This window comes from Gracilinanus agilis, chromosome 4 (assembly GCF_016433145.1).
Source record: "Gracilinanus agilis isolate LMUSP501 chromosome 4, AgileGrace, whole genome shotgun sequence".
NCBI lineage: Eukaryota > Metazoa > Chordata > Mammalia > Didelphimorphia > Didelphidae > Gracilinanus > Gracilinanus agilis.
The window spans coordinates 408,476,510-408,496,900 of NC_058133.1; the positions used below are offsets into that span (position 1 = coordinate 408,476,510).

A 20,391-nucleotide genomic window follows, 5' to 3' on the forward strand; every position below is an offset into this window, starting at 1 on the left:
GCCAGAGGAGGCCCTTATCTCGCTCCTCTTCTGGATAGTGCTCTTCTCCTTCTCTTCTCTTCTCTTCTCTTCTCTTCTCTTCTCTTCTCTTCTCTTCTCTCTCCTCCCTGTCTCCCCCTCCCCTTCATCCCTCCTCTCTTCTTCCTCCCCCTCTCCTTTTCTCTCTCCCTCCCTCCTTTAGCCCTTTTCCTGTCTCTTTCTTTCTCTGAATGTCTCTCTCGCATTTACTTTCCTTTTCTCTTCCTTTCTCTCACTCAGTCTTTCCTTCTGTCCTTGTCTCTCTCTATTAAATCTGCCTATCTATTCATCCACGTACCTATCATTATTTCGATAATAATCTGTCCATTTATTTTCTTATTCATTTCTCTATGCCCTATATCTGACTATTCCCCTCTACTTTTCTAAACATCTCTATATTTTTAAATCTATTCATCTCTACTTATCTATACCTATTTAATATCTAGCTAGCTATCAGTGGAACTTTTCTTGAAAACACTGAGTAAAAGCCTTTTAGAAGAATATTTTCCCCAATTCAAATCCTTTGCAATGAACTTTCCTAACCTTTCCTTAATGCAACAGTGATTCCAAGATTGCCTCACTTATAATGGTGACCATTAAGTTTGTATTTGGAAGCATTGTTTGCAATAATCTGGGAAGTTTTTTTTTGTTTTGTTTTGTTTTTTGAGCACAAGACACAATCATAAAACCCTCATGGCTCTTTTGGAAATAACTTATAATGAAGATTGGATAACTGACAGCCAGACTTAATTAGCAACTTGGCATTGACCCGTGCCTTGCATTTTCTTCTTTAAAATGAACTGCAGGTGACTTCTAACTAAAATTCACGCACCTTTTTTTGTGATGCTAGAATAAAAATTTAATATTGGGATGCTTGCCTGTAGTGGTATAATAATCACAAGTCAAGATCTTTAAATTCAGAAAGGATGATGCAGTGAATTAGTTCAATGATCCCAGTTCAAGGAAACAAATTAATTTGAATATTGATATTATTTATTGTTGGAAATAAACACCCACCCATGTCTTCATATAGACAATTTTGAGGACGCTTGTATATACTTATAGCCTTATTGCTGTCTTTATTAGGGACTTAATAAAAATAATAGCATAATTCAGCATACTTGTGTTGAGTTGTGCTGTTCCTTTGAAAAGTGTTGAAGTAAAACTCTTGATGATTGCTTTACTTTTTGTCAGAATATGACTGTTACCATTTCCCCCCAAAAAGCATTCTATGGCATTTTAATAGAGTGATGTTGATGTCATTCTTTTTTTGCTTGTTTGTTTTAATATGGAAGAAGATTAAATAATAGTTGTAAAATAGACTTGTAGGTAGATTTTGATAGCCACTACATAGAAATCCTAAGGATGGAGATTGTTAATGATGAGTTAAATTCATTTTCATTAAGAACAACAGGCTTTTGCCCTAAAAACTCCTATGACTTCTTCTGTGGTTTCTCTGCCCACCCCATCTGAAATAATTTTTATAATACTTTTCTGTAGACTCATCCTTTGCCTTAAACACATTCTGGCTATCATACTTACTTGTGTATAAGTTTTTGCTCACCTTCCCCTTCCCCCCCTCCCCCCACCTCCCATTAGATAGTAAGATGCTGCAGAGAGGAGATTGTGTTATTTTATGTTTTTTTATTCTTAACACCTAGCATAGTGCTTTGACTAAAGGAGGTACTTAATGATTGTTTTCATTGAATAAGCCTCTCTCATATTAGTTTGACCCATTAATTTGTTTAAAATAAATATTCTCCTGCTGGGATTGTTTAATTTTCTAAGCTGATAGTCACATAGGAACATTAATGTTGAGACTTATTTGAGATTATATATATTGAACATTTTCCTAAGACAGAGTAGTAGTGCTTTTTAGTAAGCAGGTTTCTGGGAGAGAAAAAAAGTTATAAAATTATACCTTGAACAGATTTAAGTAAGAGAAGTGGAATTTGTTCTTTAGTTTCTCTTTAATAATTTTAATGGCTTCATTTGCAATTGGCTGTTTTATTTTATTTTTTGAACTTCTTTCCTTCTGGCTTAGTATCACTTCTAAGACATGAATGGCAAGGGCTAGGCAATTGGTGTTAGGTGATTTGCCCAGGGTCACAGAGCTAGGAAGTAAGGCTAGATTTGAACTTGGGTCTTTCTGACTTCAGGCCCTGCACTCTATCCACTGTGCCACCTAGCTGCCTTTCAGTAGGCTATTTTATTAAATGTCTAAACTCCTATTTGTGTAAAAATATCCTATGATTTAAGTGCTAGGCACTTTTTGCCACTACAGAGAGAAGATATCCAAAGGAAAGATTTTACAGGGGACAACATTTGAGATATTAAACTAAAATAATAATTTTATATATTACCGTTTTTTTGCCAACCTTGAAGAACTTCTGTTTTTGAAAGTATTTCAAGCAGTACTGTTTCTTTTTCTATTTTTTTTGGTAAATATATTTGATACTTTGTTCTAATATGTGATAATGAACCCTTTTTTTTGTTTGTTACTGCTGTTGATGTCGTCACTTCCTCATCCCAAGACTGTTCGACATGGATTCCCCTATCAACCCTCAGCTTTGGCATTTGATCCTGTGCAGAAGATCCTGGCAGTTGGAACTCAGACTGGTGCTTTAAGGCTGTATCCTTTCATTTTATTTTTAAAAATCTGACTTTATTCCATCTAACCCCTAACTATATCTGTGTCGCTTTCTAATTAGATGCAGAAAGTGAGAATCAGATGTTTATTCTGAGAAGGGAGAGTTGTACCAACTTTGGTGATTGGGTAATAATCTATATATTTCTCTTTATCTTGTTGATCTGTGTAGCTTTTTATGTTTATAGTCCTATGAACACAAGGTTAGGGTTGTGTAGTTTATAGCTGTCTTTGAAAAAAGCTAGAAGTTTAAGAAGAGGTAGAAGTAGTTTTATAGTACCTACTTGTAAATTAGTGTATCAGTACTATATTTTAAACCACTGGAAGAGTATGTTTGAAGGATTTTGTTTACTAAAAGAAACAAAGTAATAGAATATGCAGATTTTCATTAGTTTCCTAAATATTGTTTAATGTATGAGTGAGGCATCATGGTATAGTGAATATTAAGAAGGGAAGACTTAAATTAATCTCCCACCTTGATACTTTCTAGCTGTGTGATCAGTTAAACCTCTTTGAAGTCCAGTTTTCTTTAGGAAAGATAATACTTGTAATTTTTATTTTACAAGGTGGTCGGTTGTGATCAAATGTTCTATACGTAAAATGCTTTGCAAACATTTAAGATCTATATGTACATTAGCTGTTCTTAAATGTTGAAATTGAATATTATTTTAAATGAATCAGGGTTTTCAAGTTGGCTTATTAAAAAGTGATATTCTGGCTCCTGTCAATCCAAACAGTCTTCAAAATGTAGTAAATACAGAATGCTGAGAGCTTTTTAAAAAAAAATTGTTTTTAAAAGGCCCTTAATCATGTCTGCTCTCTTACTGTAGTATGTTTTCCATTTTAGAGTCTGTAAAATTTAGTATATAGAAAACATTTAAGTTAGTGAACTGTATTTGAAAGAAAAAAAACAGCGCTACATTGCTGTAGTCCATCCAAAAGAAGATAAAATATCTTGTCATTTGGTAAAATTTTTCCAAATTCCTTCCTATTCATTTTGAAAATTATAGAAAATATAATTTCTGTTCATAATTTCTTCTAGTTTGACTTATAGAAATGTTTTTATTTCTAAATATTTGTTTTATGGAATACAATGATCCTAATGTATTTCTTGTTAACAAAGATAACATGTAACTAAATGAATACGAAATTTGTCAAAGTTTAGCTTTAGTTCAAGCTTCACAAATGATAGCCATTTCCTACTCAATATTAGGTAGTATGATATTAATAGGATGTGAAAAGGTATTAATACAAGCAATAACAATCACCTAGTTAGGTACACAAAGTTTCTTTTTTGTTAGTTGAGATTTATATGATTTTAGCTTTAGGAGAAGTACTAAAAAGCCTCAGGATAGAATTAAAATCCATGTTTGGTTAATTTTCATATCTTACAATGGTAGACAAAAGCTTCAAATTTTCTTGGTGTGTTTTTTTTGACTATACTGAACAAGATGTGCCATTCACAGTAACACGATAGTAGTTAATCCATACCCATTATAATGTTTAAGGACTAGTCCACAATCTCACTAGACTAGATATGTATTCATAAAATGCTTGGATTATTCATTTAAACAATACATTTGGTTCATAGTCAACATCAGGGCAAGCTTCCTTTGAAATTTCTGAATAATTTAGAGTGAAGTACTTAGTCTCAATTATTTAAATAATTTTATATCCACCTTGCAAGAATGTTCTTGATGAGAAATCCTGTTTATTTTGAAACAAAGTAGAGATTATAATTGAAAATTTATTCTTTGGGCATCAGAAAGAATTGATATTAAAGCACTTGGTGTAGTGTTTTCAATTGTACATTGTTATATTTACATATGTATATGTACATATAGCTATTTAAGGTCAGCAGCTGTTTTTTTTTTTTTTGGACTAGGAAGTATTTACTAAAGTTTAATTAATTATTTGGAAGGATATTTTTTCTTTTTATTCTAGTGAGCATTTTTTTTGTTTTCTTTGAATTAATGTTGATTTTCTTGAAAAATTCTTGGCTTTTTTTCATAGATAGTTTTGACTTTTATAATGTGGGATGACTATAAGCAAATGCTATCTATTAATCTGTAGTTTCAAAATACCAAATTCTGATTCTTTGAGCTACAAAGACTTCACTAGGACTTTCCGGACACTTTCTACATATATTTTAAGGATATTAACCACGCCTTAAAGGCTAGGGGAGTATGAATAGATCTGAAGACATAGTGAAGATGAAAAGTAAAGATAAAGCATTTGTGTAATTATAAGACTATGGGGGAATATTGTGAGTTTGTACATTATTTTTACTGGAATATAATTAATATTCAAGAGGAGTTATGCTATATTTATAGGAAGCAATTGAAGTTCATACTTTTTTCTTATTTTCTATTCCAAATTTTATAAAACTAAATAAAACAACTATTTCCATATACAAAGAAAAGAAAGTTGAACATAAATGAAATCCCAAATATCTTAAATATTTAACTTTTTTTCTTTCATATCTACATAATAAATTGTATCTGCAAGTATCCCAGCTCCTTCCTTTTTTCTTGGAATCACAGAAGTGATTGTCTGGGAGACCAATTTGTTCATATAAATTAAGACTTAGAAATTTTCACCTTTCAGTTTACTCTCAGGTCACATTCACAATTTATTCTTCCAGTATTAATTCTGTAGCTGTATATAATGTTTTCTTGGTTTTGCTCATTTTGCTGTAGTTCCCATGTTCCCATTTTGAAGTTTACAATTTTTTGTTCATCATTTCTTTTGGCACCTTAATATTCCATCACAATTATATACCACAGTTTACTTAGCTATTCCCTAATTGATGGGCATCTTCTCAAATTCAGTTCTTTGCCACCACAAAAAGAGCTTCTATAAATATTTTGGAACATGAGGTTTTTTTCCCCTTTTTTCCTGATCTCCTTGGGAAACACACCCAGAAATAATATTGCTGGATCTAAGGGTATACACAGTTTTTTTTTCAAATTATTAAACATTTATTAATATTCATTTTTAACCTGTTTACATACTTTATGCCCCTACTTTCCCCTTCACCTCCTGCTCTCCCCCCACCCATGGCCAACGCACATTTCCACTGGTTGTAACATGTGTCCTTGTTCAGGGTCTATTTCCAAATTGTTGTTAGTTGCATTGGTGTGGTCCTTTCGAGTCCACATCCTCAATCATGTCCGCCTCAGCCCATGCATTCAAGCAATTGTTTATCTTATATGTTTCCTCTCCTGCAGTCCTTCCTCTGAACGTGGGTAGCATCTTTACCATAAATCCCTCAGAGCTGTCCTGTGTCATTGCATTGCTGCTAGTACAGAAGTCCATTACATTCGATTTTACCACAGTATATCAGTCTCTGTGTACAATGTTCTTCTGGCTCTGCTCCTTTCACTCTGCATCACTTCCTGGAGGTCTCTCCAATTTGCTTGGAATTCCTCCAGTTTATTATTCATTTTAGCACAATAGTATTCCATCACCCGCATATACCACAATTTATTCAGCCATTCCCCAATTGAAGGACATCCCCTCATTTTCCAGTTTTTTGCCACTACAAAAAGCGCGGCTATAAATATTTTTGTATAAGTCTGTTTATCTATGATCTCTTTGGGGTACAAACCCAGCAATGGTATGGCTGGATCAAAGGGCAGGCATTCTTTTATAGCCCTTTGAGCATAGTTCCAAATTGCCAGCCAGAATGGTTGGATCCGTTCACAACTCCACCAGCAATGCATTAATGTCCCGATTTTGCCACATCCCCTCCAACATTCATTACTCTCCCCTTCTTTCATTTTAGCCAATCTGCTAGGTGTGAGGTGGTACCTCAGAGTTGTTTTGATTTGCATTTCTCTAATTATTAGAGATTTAGGACACTTTCTCATGTGCTTATTGATACTTTTGATTTCTTTACCTGAAAATTGCCTATTCATGTCTCTTGCCCATTTATCAATTGGGGAATGGCTTGATTTTTTATACAATTGATTTAACTCCTTGTATATTTGAGTGATTAGACCCCTGTCAGAGTTTTTCGTTATAAAGATTTTTTTCCCAATTTGTTGTTTCCCTTCTGATTTTGACTACATTGTTTTTGTTTGTACAAAAGCTTTTTAGCTTAATATAATCAAAACCATTTAATTTACATTATACACAGTTTTATAACTCTTGATTGTAATTCCAAATTGCTCTCCAAAATGGTTAGATCAGTTTATAGCTCGATTAACAGTGGATTAGTGTTTTTTCCCTCACATTTTCCACATTTTTTTCACATCCCCTCCAACATTTGTCATTTTGCCCTTTTGTCATTTTAGCCAGTTTGTTGGGTGTGAGATAATATCTGAGTTGTTTCAGTTTGTATTTCTTAAATCATTAGTGCTTTAGAGTATTTTTTCATATAGCTATATATGGCTTTTATTTCTTCATCTGAAAATTCGCTGTTCATATTTTTTGCCCATTTATCATTTGAGGGATGGCTCTTGTGTTTATAAATTTGACAAATTTCTCTATATGTTTTAGATATATAAGTTTTTGAAGGGTTGTCATGTGAGAAAATGATTAGACCCATTTACCCTGTGGCTCTAAAGGGCAGAACTAGACCTTTTTAAAAGTGTAGTGAGTTCTTTTGGGAGGTAGTGAGAAGGTCCATTCTAAGTCTTCACATCAAGGTTGTTTTTGGAAAGGATTTCAAGTGTGGATTGAACTAATGACCATTGGTATTTTCAACTCTGAAATTATGCCACTACAGCCCTACTTTGATACCCAAAGCCTCATGGTACAGTGGAAAAAAAACACTAGTTCTAGAGTATGAGGACTCCAGTTCAAGTTTTACTAATGCTATTTACTGTTTATGTGACCTTGGACAAGTCACATCCTTTTTGGATCTCTGTTTTCTTAATTCAGAAAATGAAGATACTGACCTAAGTGACTTTTTAAGTTCTCTTCTATTTACCTCTGAGCTTGGAAATACTGTTTCTTGTTGAAAGAGTTTAGGTAAATTTGAAAGACCAGTCACCAGGACATGAGCTCTTGGATGACTTATTTTTTTCTAGTCACAGCAACTCATGACCACATGTAACATCATCAAAAAGTATATCTATACTGATAAAATAATGAACTTTTGAAGAATTGAAGTAATTAATAAATTTAATTTGTTTTAAAAAATGAGAAAACAGGATATAGTTTTCCAGTTATGTAAATATAGCCATCTTGATTTCTCAATCTCTTATGTAACCTAACTGTTCAATTTACTATGTTTATAGAGATCCTTTTGAGTGTCTTGAAAGGTTTTATTGTGTCATATTTTGTCCTTTTCTTAACTGAATAACGGCTGTGACCTATCTGGAGATTTCCTAGAAATCCATGAACTGTACAAAGATTTTACTTGTGGAATGTTAAGTTTCTTATTAATTCATAAAATTAAAACATACTTATTGACTGAGAATATTTTGACCTTTTTTGACCTTAGTTTCTCTATATTTTTTTCCTTCCACTGGGACTCTTTTCTTGTGATACATTTTCTTCTAGTCACTTTAGTCCTGCATTTAACTATAATGTTATTTAAACTAAGAAAATATTAATTAAGTGTCTACTATGAGCTAGTCCCTGGGGATATGAAGAAAACAATAATCTTTGCCTTTGAACCTGCATTATACTTTGTGTGATGAGCGTGTGCTGGAGTAGTCTGTTTATAAATACCATAATAATATGAGGAGGGAACAAATTTCTGCAATGTTTAGGAAAGACTTCCAGGAAGAAGTGGGATATTCTAAATGGTGGTAAGAGTAGGAAGTAATACATTCTTATCATGGGATCTATATAAAGATATGATGATGTGGATGCATTGTAGAGTTTGGAGAATACTTAGGACTCTGTGACTAAAACAGCTTATAAAGAAAGGAGTAATATGATATCAAAGTAGAGAGTTTGAGGGCAAGTTGGATTGCTTCAAATATTATATTAAGGAATTTGTATTTCATTTTAAAGGAATTATAGTACTATTCAAGATTTTTAGGTTAGAGAATGACCTATAGTTTAGGAATACTAATTTGGCAGTTTTGTGGAGGACGGATTGAAGAGGAAAGAGATTTGAGCCAGCTTATGAGGTTGTTGAAGTAGTCCAAGCAAGAAGCTTCTTTTTTTGTAAAATAGGAGGCATGATCCTACTCTGGGAGGATATGGTGAGTATCAGGGATTTGAAGAAAAAAGAGAATAGAGTTATGGGGTGTGTGGTAGTATTATAAAGAAATAAGTAAATAACCTGAATAGGGACAAATGAACGCAATTTGGGTGTAAGGAAGGATAAAAGAGATATTAGGGGATTATAAGGTGATAGGATGTGGAAATGAAGGTATGGGAAGGTATATAGGAGATAAGGGAAACGGGGTATGTAGGAGAGGGCAGCTCAAACAGGTTTATTCCCAGAGGCTTGAGACAGAGGATACAGGGAGGAAATTAGGGCCAGTAAGAAACTTTTAGGTTTGGCTGGAGAGGTCTTGTTAGTTTCTCCAATCTCTTGAGGTCCAGAGGGCCCCTCCCTGCCAGTCAAACTGATGGCTGGAGGAAGTCCTGAGGTAGAATTTCCTGCCAAGATGGATACCCGAATTTTCTCAAGAAATAAAAGAAAAATGATTTCTTCCCCTTGAGCCCTTTTCTTAATTTTCAACACAATGATTCACTACAAGGTTTAAATAGGTAACAAGGGGCTTTATTAATACCAGGGTCAGTCAGAAAGGGGAGGGGGTTCAGGATTTTCTAACTGCTGCTAAGGAGAGGGGTGAGGTTGGGGGATGGTTTGTGGAGAGGTTTAGACTGAGAGAGCCAGGCTCTCCCAGTCAGGAAGATTTGACTGCCTTTTAAGTAAAGTCTTTATCAAATCTAGGGGTAACTTATTTGAGGATACTCTACTAACCTATAGAAACTAAATCCACAATGTTCAACCACCAAGCCCTCCCTTCCAACCAGAATCCAAAGGAAATTCAGGGAAGAGGAGGGATGGAGATGGGAGATCAGGGAGAGGTCCAGAGAAATGAGATAGGTCTAAATTTCCCCAAAACAAAATAAGCACAGGCCAAGGCCAAAGCAATTAGGCCAAAGCTAAAAGGCCAAAGCAAAAGCCTCCAGCCACAGTGAAAGCCAGAAGGCAAAAGCCCCGTCAGTTGGATCTTCACCTCTATTTATAGCTTTAAGTTCTAACTGACTTTCTGAAGATTCTAAGATGTTTAACTGACTTTTTGTGACTGTTAGAAATTACAGAAGCAAAAAGTTTCTGTTAGCCACCTTGCATTACAGTAGTCTTGTTGCCTGACTTTCATTTTGTATCATGCAGCATTTAATGAGTAGAAGCAGAAAGAGACAATTGGATTGTTGGGGGATAACTCAGCATTGGGGTTTGGCAAGCTTTGAGCATCAAAGTTAATGAAGAGAAAAAGGGATCTAAGGTAGAGTTTAGTAATCAGTTGAACTAGCCAACCATGGGATCAAGACTGAAGGCATGAAGGAGAGACATTGAGGCTAGAGGTGAGGTCATAGTTTGAGATAACAGGAAGTGATAGAGGGTTTGGAAGTCATAGTAAGGATAGGTTTAGCAGAAGAGGTTTCAACCAGAGAGAAAAAAATTCTAGATCATGGAGATACTAATGGATCTGTCAACAGCCATTGCAGTTAATATCTTACAGTAAGACAAAAATATGAACCAGTCCTTGCTTTCAAGGAACCTACATTCTTCCATACTTACTGGTAATAATGAAATAGAGTATGATCATTCCTAAGAGTTGTTGATTTAAAGATGTAGGTTATGAGAATTGATGGAAGTTAAATGAACAGAGTTTAGGGTAATTTGGAGGGTTAGGTAATGCTTTTTTTAGTTAAGGAAGGATCTGTGAGAAAAGAGGAAGAATGGCTGATAGAAGACTAAGTCAGGGATTTGTACTATGTAATATTAGATTATGAAAGACTAGAGAAAAATTTATTGAGTATTGTGTCAATTACTGAGGATACAAATATAAAAGTAAGATTCTTTGCTCTTGAGGACCTCAACATTCTAATAGATGGAGCCTATTATATAGGAAGCTTTAGCTACACGACGGATAGAAATGTCCAGTGGTCCTTAATTGGAGTGACAAGGTAGATGTTAAAGCCTTTTCTTTACGTAATAAAACCATATCATTTAATGATATTGAACTACTTAACTGTGTCAAGGACTTTAGTTGTAATGAACTTCCTTGTTCTGCTCTCATAAGCCTTAGTGAACTGACACTAGCCCCATAGTCTAATTCTGAAATGTTGTGAGATGAGGCATTCTGCAAGTGGAACACTTAGTTTCCTAATCTCAAAGTTAATGTTGTTATAAATGTTTTTGAGGACTCTGCCAAGTTGATCTATCTAAATATAAAACAAAAGCAGTATTGCTGGATTTATTTCATAATGAATATAGAATAGACTGGATAAAAATCTGAGTATTTTCATATTATTGTATTATATTTATTGAATTTATGTTTGGAAAAATTAAAAACATAATTAGAAACATGCATGTTTGAATCCTAAATTTCTTGGTTTCAGAAGAGAATTTGAAAATGTACTGTTTGAAATTTTAAAAGGAACCTGAAAGCATATGCTTTGTATGTGAAGTCAAAGTAGTAATGTGGGTTAATTATCTTTGTTCTTATATATCCTTTTTTGACTGTGATCCATACTTTTCTTTCAGTTCTTTTAGAAGAAAATAATTATCAATTGCATATGCATAAAAAGAAAAGGAAAAAAAGGGAAAAATGAAATAATTGAATCATGAATAATGTCATAATTTCCTCAAATATCTCTAGATCCTCCCTATTATCAGAAGAACCCCAAGCCAGTTCATATTGTATATAACAATATACAATATATTTAGGGTTATTTCAGGTATTTATTTTAAGAAGGGACAGAAATCTCTAGCAGTATATTTTCTTCCCTTCCTCTTCCCTTTCCCCTTAACCATATGTAGGTGGTAGTAAGTTTTCATGGATCGAGGTAGTAAGCCATTTCAGTTTTTAATTAAACAAATATTATGTGAACATAGCATTTATCTAATGATCTCTTGGTTTGTTTTTACGGCATGTAAAAATTCAGTTCATTAGAATTTACTTCAATTTGACATGGAATCTATCTTTGCTTTGAATTGCAATATGCTGTAGTCTTAAGCTTTTGAAGATGACTCTTATATACAACACTTTATACCAGTGATGGGCAACTACAGCCCTTGGGCCAGATGCCAGGGGTGGGAGTGGGGTGGGGGGTGGGAAGGGTGGGCCTGAAATGTTCTATCCAGCTGCAGGACATTATTTCTAATCTGATGACTATAATGGGTAGGATACAATACAATGAAACTTTCAAAGAGTTGCCTTAGAAACAGACTTGACAGATGAACATTTCCTTTCCTTTGGCCCCCTCTTTAAAAAGTTTGCCCATCACTGCACTATACCATTGGAATTTTTTGTTGCCTTTTGTGAAGACTATGAAAGAAATAAATGCTTCCTGCTCTTGCAGTTTAGTTGGGTAGATGAGATATAATAATATCAAATGGTTATCGCAGTGGAAAGACTGCAGATCTTCTTAAGGGGGAATGATTGCTGCTGGGATTAAAAAGACTTCAGAAAATAGAGAGATCTTCAAGAAAGTGTTAGGAATAAGATTGATAAAGAAGTTGGAGGTAGGGAGGGCAATCCATCCAGTAGGCACCAGTCTGAATAAAGTTATTTTGAGGGAAGAGAATGAGCATGATTTATATTAGGCATTGTAAGAAAAATTGAAGTTGAAAATCTTAGAAGAGGGGGAGAAGAGAGTGAGGCATTCAAGAATTTTCCACTGTAAAGTTTATTAGTTGAAGGCTTAAATGTAAACCTGCACTTAATACATCAGTCGAGAGTAATTTATGATTTCTTAAATAGGAGATTTATAAAAGCAATGTTTTTCGGGGCAGCTGGGTAGCTCAGTGGAGTGATAGTCAGGCCTAGAGACAGGAGGTCCTAGGTTCAAACCCGGCCTCAGCCACTTCCCAGCTGTGTGACCCTGGGCAAGTCACTTGACCCCCATTGCCCACCCTTACCACTCTTCCACCTATGAGACAATACACCGAAGTACAAGGGTTTAAAAAAAAAAAAGGCAATGTTTTCTAAAGAGCCAATGGGGTTGTGGTGCAACTTTAGGGCAAATAACTTGACCTTTTTGAAGTCTTCTTTTTTCTGATATATAAAGTGAGACAGTTGAATTAGATGATCTCTAAATTCCATTTACCTCTAAAATTCTGTTGTTTAGAGTAGAAGAGAAAAAAGATTAGAGGGAGAGAAGCTTAATAATCATTTGTGAGATGATGAAAGTCTAAGCCAGGACACTGGCCATGGGGAAAAAGCGATAGATCAGAAAGTACTTGATTATAGATAGTGAAAAACAATTGTGGGTAATGTGAAGGCTTGGAGACAGGAAAAATGGAAAAGAGAAATGGTGACACTGAGCAGGTAAAGTTGATTTGAAAACAAAAATTTCTTTTTAAACATTCTGAATCTTAATTGTTTAAGGCATCATGTGGTATAGTGGAAACTGCACTGGAACTGATGTCAGAACCCAGGTTCAGATTGCAATTGACCACTTCGTGTCCATGGTACTTTGTGTAATTCATTTAGTCTATTAGGAGGCTCAGTTTCTTTATTTGTGAAATGAAAGGATAGGACTATATGAACTTTAATCTTCCAACTTTAAATTTATGATTCTTCTGGAGTAGAAATGCCCTCTAGGCAACTGAAAATATAGAAGTGGACCTTTTTTCCGCATCAAAACCCAGCTAGTAAGAAAAAAGGGTTGTTTTCTCAATTTAAAAAAAGTACCACTACTTCCTTAAAATCCTAGCTTTTTAAGGGTAGCATAATTAAAAGGAAATTCCTGGAGATGGTGGGGAGTAGATTGCCTAGAGGCAAGAAATCCTGAGGAGAACTTTTGGGTTAAAATCTGGCCTCAGATGCTTCCTAGCTATGTCACCTGGAGTAAGTCACTTAACCCCCACTGTCCAGTCCTTCTGGCTCTTCTGCCATGAAAGGTGAGAATTAAAAAAAAAAAAAGAAAAAGAAAGAAAGACAATCTCCATTTTCCTTAAAGGTGAGCTTCCTTGGTTATATAGCCAAATCTTACCTTATTTCCTGATTCTCTTAATTTTTAAATAAGTAAATTTTGCTTAGCAAATGGTATTTTAAACAATTATTATTTATTCCAGATGTGCAGTTGGCATAAATATTATTGAATAAAACTGAATTACAAGAAATATAAAAATATCAGGATAAGCATTATCAAAAAACTTAACTGGCATTAGTGTTATAAATATGTTAATGGATTTAGTAAAGAAGGTTCATAGAAGAGGTCTACAGATTATGGCATTTTTTTTCTTTTACCAAACAAAAACTCTTGCTAGCACCTTAATGGTAAAACTTGTAAGAGACACAAAAGAATGGAACATTTTCTACTATGATTTTTCCAGAGTTAACAGTTTAGATTTTAGTGAATTAAGAAGGAAAGTTGCGTTTTGGTGAACTTTAGCTTTGGCTTATATGAACAATAGTTAAAAGAGAGAAAGGTATTATTCATTTAATCTTTTTTATGTTTTTAGAAGCTCCGCACCTTTTGCTTTGATTCAGTGAACAAATAGATGTATTGAACTCTTAAAAGCAAGAGAGACTTTCTGATTTTTTTCCCCTTTAATCAGAACGTTGCCCCAGCACTGTAATGACATTTTTGTTTTAGAGCTGTTATTTGTTGTATTATACTAAATCATTTTGGATAAAAAAATTAGAAAAAGCTGATATTTGTGGTTGTAGCATTTGATTAATTATGTCAACAATTCTTATCATATATGTTATAGTTTAGGACATGAAGAGGATGAAAGGTTATTGGAGGGAGCAAGGAACAGAAAAATCTGATTAAAATACTTTGTGGCATTTTAAGTCCATTTTCTGAGTGAGGTCATCTAAATCTCTTGAATAATGATTCTCAATATTTTTGGAGTTATGCTACTTTTTATTTTCTTGACAACTCCTAGAAGTAGAGATTAATTTAAAGTGAAATAAATTTAATTTCTTTATGAAACCTTCTAGCTATCCATTAAAATAACTAGTTATACATACAGATGTTTAAAAAACCAGAGATAGGATCACTACTGCTATAATAATTTTTCTTCAACTGAAATGAGTATAGCATCCTTTCAAACTATATTGTGAGAAAAATATCACTTAGCACAGTACCCGGCACATATGAGTTGCTTACTAAATGCTTATGAACTAAATGACAAAAATAATCCAGGAGTAAATTCAGTTTCTGTCACACTACGGAAGGTTCACATACAGTTTATATCTGTAACTTAAAGATGCAGTTTGAATATTGGCCATTTGTTAGACAAGATGAAGAAAAAATGAAATGATCATGTGTAATTGTTGTGGTGATAGATATTCTCTGAACTATCAAAGGAGAGAGTGTTGTAAAGAATACTGTAGAAGAATATGCTGTATGAGAAAAAAATGAGTAAAACTTCCAGGTTTTCTGCTAACATGTCTACTATTCTAGAAATTTGAATTTGTTGTTGAGACAGTATTCTCTGTTCACAAAGTAGACTTCATCCTATTATTCAATAGATACTCATATTTAATCACATGAAGCCCTTAAAACAATAATGAGACAATAGTCTCATTTTGATAGAGAATGTTGGAGAGAAATCTGTTTTTGAATGATCTGTGTGGAAACACAGTGCCATTAGGTTATTCTAAAGCTTCTTTAGGGATTTTGATTAATTTCTTTCATGCTTACCCATAATGCTTTACTGAGCTGTACTTTGTAAATTTGACTAGTTAACTTAGAATTCTTTGAGGCTCTGCCAGTAAATTTAATTTTTAATTCAGTTAAGTATGTATAAGATGGTTTTTACAATGTTTAGTTTTTGTTGACACATTGTTTGAGGTACATTTTTTTTCTCCTTAATGTGTTTTTCTGAATTGCTATTGTACATGCTTACAGTTACAAGGCTACATTTAAGATATTGTGCTATACTATTTACTAAGATTTTAACATATGCAGGAAGCATAGCTATCCTTTTGGAAAGATTTAATAATGGACATTAAATTGAAACACAACCAGATTTTCATTCTCTTAAATCATGGAGTAATAGTTTTGTAATGAGATTGACCATTTGCTCATTGAAACTCATAGATTATGTGTGTGTGTGTGTGTGTGTGTGTGTGTGTGTATTTTTTTTTTAACTTAAGTTCTGTCTTAGAATTTTTTGACAAAAGGGCAAAAGCTAGGCAATTAGTGTAAATGACTTAAAAGGTAAGGCATTCTGGGTTCTGGGTTTCCTTTTCCTCTTAGGAAAATGCTGGTCATTTGGATTCTGGAGGATCCAGAATAGGTGAGAAACAGGAACTTTTCTCAACAATTCTTATTTTTTCCTAGGATGAATTAGGCTTAGGTAGACACTTAACTTTGAAGGTATAGTTTTGTAAAGTGGGAAGACTTTCTTTAGTTTGGAGATTTAATCCCCTTCATCTGCTCCCAAAAGAGCAGAAAGCAAAACTGCTTCCTGTAAACAATAGAAGAGTAATAACCAATTGGCATAGATGTGGACTTTTCACAAAGTTGCTTGGCCATGGGATTTCTTTGTGTAGAGGATGTCCTTTATGGTTAGAGGACAAAGGTATGCTTTATTGAACTTGCATTTTTTCTTCAAGGTTTTACTATGAATGCTAACCTGGCTGAGAAGGTAGAGAGCAAATTTTATAACACTCAAAAATACTTATCTTGACCTCTTTTTACAATATTGAATGTCTCCATCTCTTTACTTTCCTCTTTGAGATTGTTCTCTCTTGGTTCTTCTTAGCTGTGTGACCACTTAGGGCAGTTCCAAAGCTCTGCCCTTGTTCCTTTTTTCTTCTCTTTTTATATTATCTCACTTGATAATTTCATCAGCTCCTATGGGTTCAATGATCATTTCTTCACATTTTCCAATTTATTTATCCATCCTTAGTCTTTCTCGTCAGCTCCAGGCCCGTATTATCTCATTTATTGTGGCTGAGTAACCCTTTTTGGTTTAATTTTATCTATATTCTTAAAGTATTTGATCACTAACATTGATTTCTATATGCTTTTCTCATGTCTTGAAATTTGTTAAGTATGTAATCTTTGCAAACTTGGCCTTGGAAAAGAGTTTAGAAAATGTACATTCCTTTATTGCAAAGCTAGTGGGAAAGGGAAAGGGGTGGCATTGAGAATGTGGAAGATTTCATAAAGTGTTACATGTTTGATGTGTTGTTTTGCCGAAATGTTTTTCTTTTTTTTTTTGGAATTGAAAAAATTTATTTAATTAATTTAGAATATTTTTCCATGGTTACATGATTCATATCTCTCCCCCCTCCTCCCGGTAGCTGACACACAATTCCACTGGGTTTTACATGTATCATTGACCAAGACCTATTTCCATATTATTGATAATTGATAATTGCAATAATTGCAACTGGAGTTATCGCTTAGAGTCTATATCCTCAATCATATCTTCATCAACTCAGGTGTTCAAGCAGTTTTTCTTCTGTGTTTCTCCTCCCACAGTTCTTCCTCTGAATGTGGATAGCTTTTTTTTTCATAAGTCCCTCAGAATTGTCCTGGATCATTGCATTGCTGCTAGTAGAGAAGTCCATTATATTCTATTGTTCCACAGTGTATCAGCCCCTGTGTATAATGTTCTCCTGGTTCTGCTCCTTTCACTCTGCATCAATTCCTGGAGGTCTTTCCAGTTCACATGAAATTTCTCCAGTTTATTATTCCTTTCAGCACAATAGTATTGCATCACCAACAGATACTACAATTTTTTCAACCATTCACCAACTGAATGGTATCCCCTCATTTTCCAATTTTTTGCCACCACAAATAGTGTGGCTATAAATATTTTTTTACAAGTCTTCTTCCCTATGATCTCTTTGAGGTATAAATCTAGCAGTGGTATGGCTGAGTCAAAGGGCAGACAGTCTTTTAATGTCCTTTGGGCATACTGAACTGTTTTTCTTTTAAAACTTTTAACACAAGAAATTTCATTGGGTAGGGTGTGGTAAGGAACATATTTGAAAATGAATATGAAATAACATCATAGCATAGTGGAACAAGTACTCTTTCTGAAGTTAGAGATTCTGGGTTTAAATCCCACATACTTTGGAAACAAATATGAAAAAAACAATATAACACAGTGGAACAGGTATTCTATCTGGAGTTAAAGATTCTGGGTTCAAATCCCACATACTTTTATGACCCTGATCAAGTCACTTAACATTGCCCAACTTCAGTTTCCTTATCTGTAAGATGAGGATGTGAGATGATATTGTTGTTGAGGTCTCTTCCAACTCCAGATCTAGTATTGTATTAATATTTTTTTAAACCCTTAACTTCTGTATATTGGCTCTTAGGTAGAAGAGTGGTAAGGATGGGCAATGGGGGTCAAGTGACTTGCCCAGGGTCACACAGCTGGGAAGTGTCTGAGGCCGGATTTGAACCTAGGACCTCCCATCTCTAGGCCGGACTCTCAATCCACTGAGCTACCCAGCTGCCCCCTTAATTTTATTTTTAATAAGAATATATTTAATGAATTTCAGGTACTTTAAAAGTTTTTTGAATGGAAATCAAAGTTCATTGTTTAAGTTATTAAGGAATAATAAGTCATAAAAGAATGTCTTAAAATTAACTTTTTAGCAGTCAAGATGAAGTTGAATTTTATTTTCTTTACATATAGATGACAAAACTTATCATAAGACATTTGTAAGGCACAGTATAGTTCCAAATGATACAGATCAGATTTTCAGAAGGAATAATTACCCTGTCGTACATTGAGGAAAGAAGTTGTAGTGGCCATTGCATAATTAATATAGAAATTAAATAGTTGAAGAACTTATGCAACCAATTATTGTTTAAATATATTTGATGAGGATTATGCAAAATAGTCATGTGCATGTGCTAAATCACACAGTTTGATTATGCATGCATACCTGTATGTTTGGGAGAGATTTATTTATGATTTTGTCATTGTCTATTTGGAAAGGTTTTTTTATTTTTTAAACATTTATTAATATTCATTTTTAACATGGTTACATGATTCATGCTCCCACTTTCCCCTTCACCCTCCGTTCTCCCCCCACCCATGGCCGATGCACATTTCCACTGGTTTTAACATGTGTCATTGATCAAGACCTATTTCCAAATTGTTGTTAGTTGCATTGGTGTGGTAGCTTTGAGTCTACATCCCCAATCATGTCCACCTCAACCCATGAGTTCAAGCAGTTGTTTTTCTTCTGTGTTTCTTCTCCTGCAGTCCTTCCTCTGAATGTGGGTAGTGTTCTTTACCATGGAAAGTTTTTTGGATACAGTTTATTACTGTTAGTAAACAAATTCGAAGGAAGGAGATATGAACTTTCCTTAACAATTCATAATTTCAGATCAAGAATAATTGTTTTGGGGGATTTTTTCTGTTCATATTAGTTTAAAAAGAGGCTTCATAATATTGTATTAGGGTATTAATACTAGTATATTGATGTGTTTACTTTTGTCTTCTTTCATATTATAATTGGATATTATTTGTAACAGCTTTGTGATCATTTCTATTATTGTGTTAATTTTATTTTTAAATACAGGCAAGACTTTTTAATCTTTTTTGTTAACTTTAATTTTGTGAAATCATTGCTTTTATATCTTATTTTGTTTTATAATTTTATTTACCAAAATTGCGGTACCAGATTGCCAGATACCTCATGAAATAATCTTCCTTGTGATTAGCATCACATTTATCTACAATTTCATTATTTTTTCCAATAAGAATGTTTCTTGTAGTTAGGAACTTGTAGTAAATATACTTTAAAAAATAGTTTTAATAGTTGCCAACTATATTTTTTCCTGAAGACAGATAATATAGATGTATCCTGAATCTGGTGCTAATGCTCTTTACTACTTCCTTCAGTTTAATCTAAAATAGGATTAATGCTTTGGGCAGTTACATTTTAAAAACAATCTCACGAGATGTATAGATTTTGCATTATCATTTTTGATAATTTTTTGTTGGGAAATAGATATGCCTCTGGAGCAACTTTTTAAAAAAATTTCTAAAATATTAAGTTCTATTATCTCTTACCCATTATAGTCAGAACTCCTAGAATTCAGAGACTATATAATTTTAAAATGTCTATTCTCTTCTTTAATTAGCAAAATGCCTTGCTTGTATTGTAGTAGATGCTTAATAAATGTTTGCTTGAATAGAACTTTTGAATAACTGTTGTAAGAGTCAGCCTATAATGACTGATGAATCGCAGAAAGGCAATGAGTTTCTTGATTGTTGAAAAATATGTGCATATCCCATGTGAATAAGGTACTTGAATATAAAATGATGGTTGTTATAGAATTAAATAATTTTTTTTTGCTTTCTCTCATTACTAGTGGATTAATAATTCTTGTTTCCTATCATTTCCTTTCCAAATATGTGGAGTTGAATGGCTTTTAAAGGTATTCTTGGTTGGGTTGTCTCTTGTAGAGAATGATTAATTCTTTCCTCTCTTTAAAGTACATAATATTTCCTTGTAATGGTAATGTCTCTACTTTTTCACAGCAGTGCTCTGCCAAAGATGACTACAAATCCAGTGGCATCAACTATCTCAGGATTTTTTTATGCTAATGCTTTCCTTTTAAAGTATTTTTTCTTCCTTTCA

The 20,391-nt window shown here is 33.7% G+C and overlaps 1 protein-coding gene across 1 annotated transcript in view; it reads left to right on the plus strand.

Moving 5' to 3' along the window:
* Window positions 1-20,391, plus strand: part of STXBP5 (syntaxin binding protein 5) — a 252,000-nt gene that overhangs the window by 406 nt on the left and 231,203 nt on the right. The window contains 1 exon segment of the mRNA XM_044675457.1: window positions 2,553-2,650. Coding sequence (XP_044531392.1) covers window positions 2,553-2,650 — 98 coding nt within the window.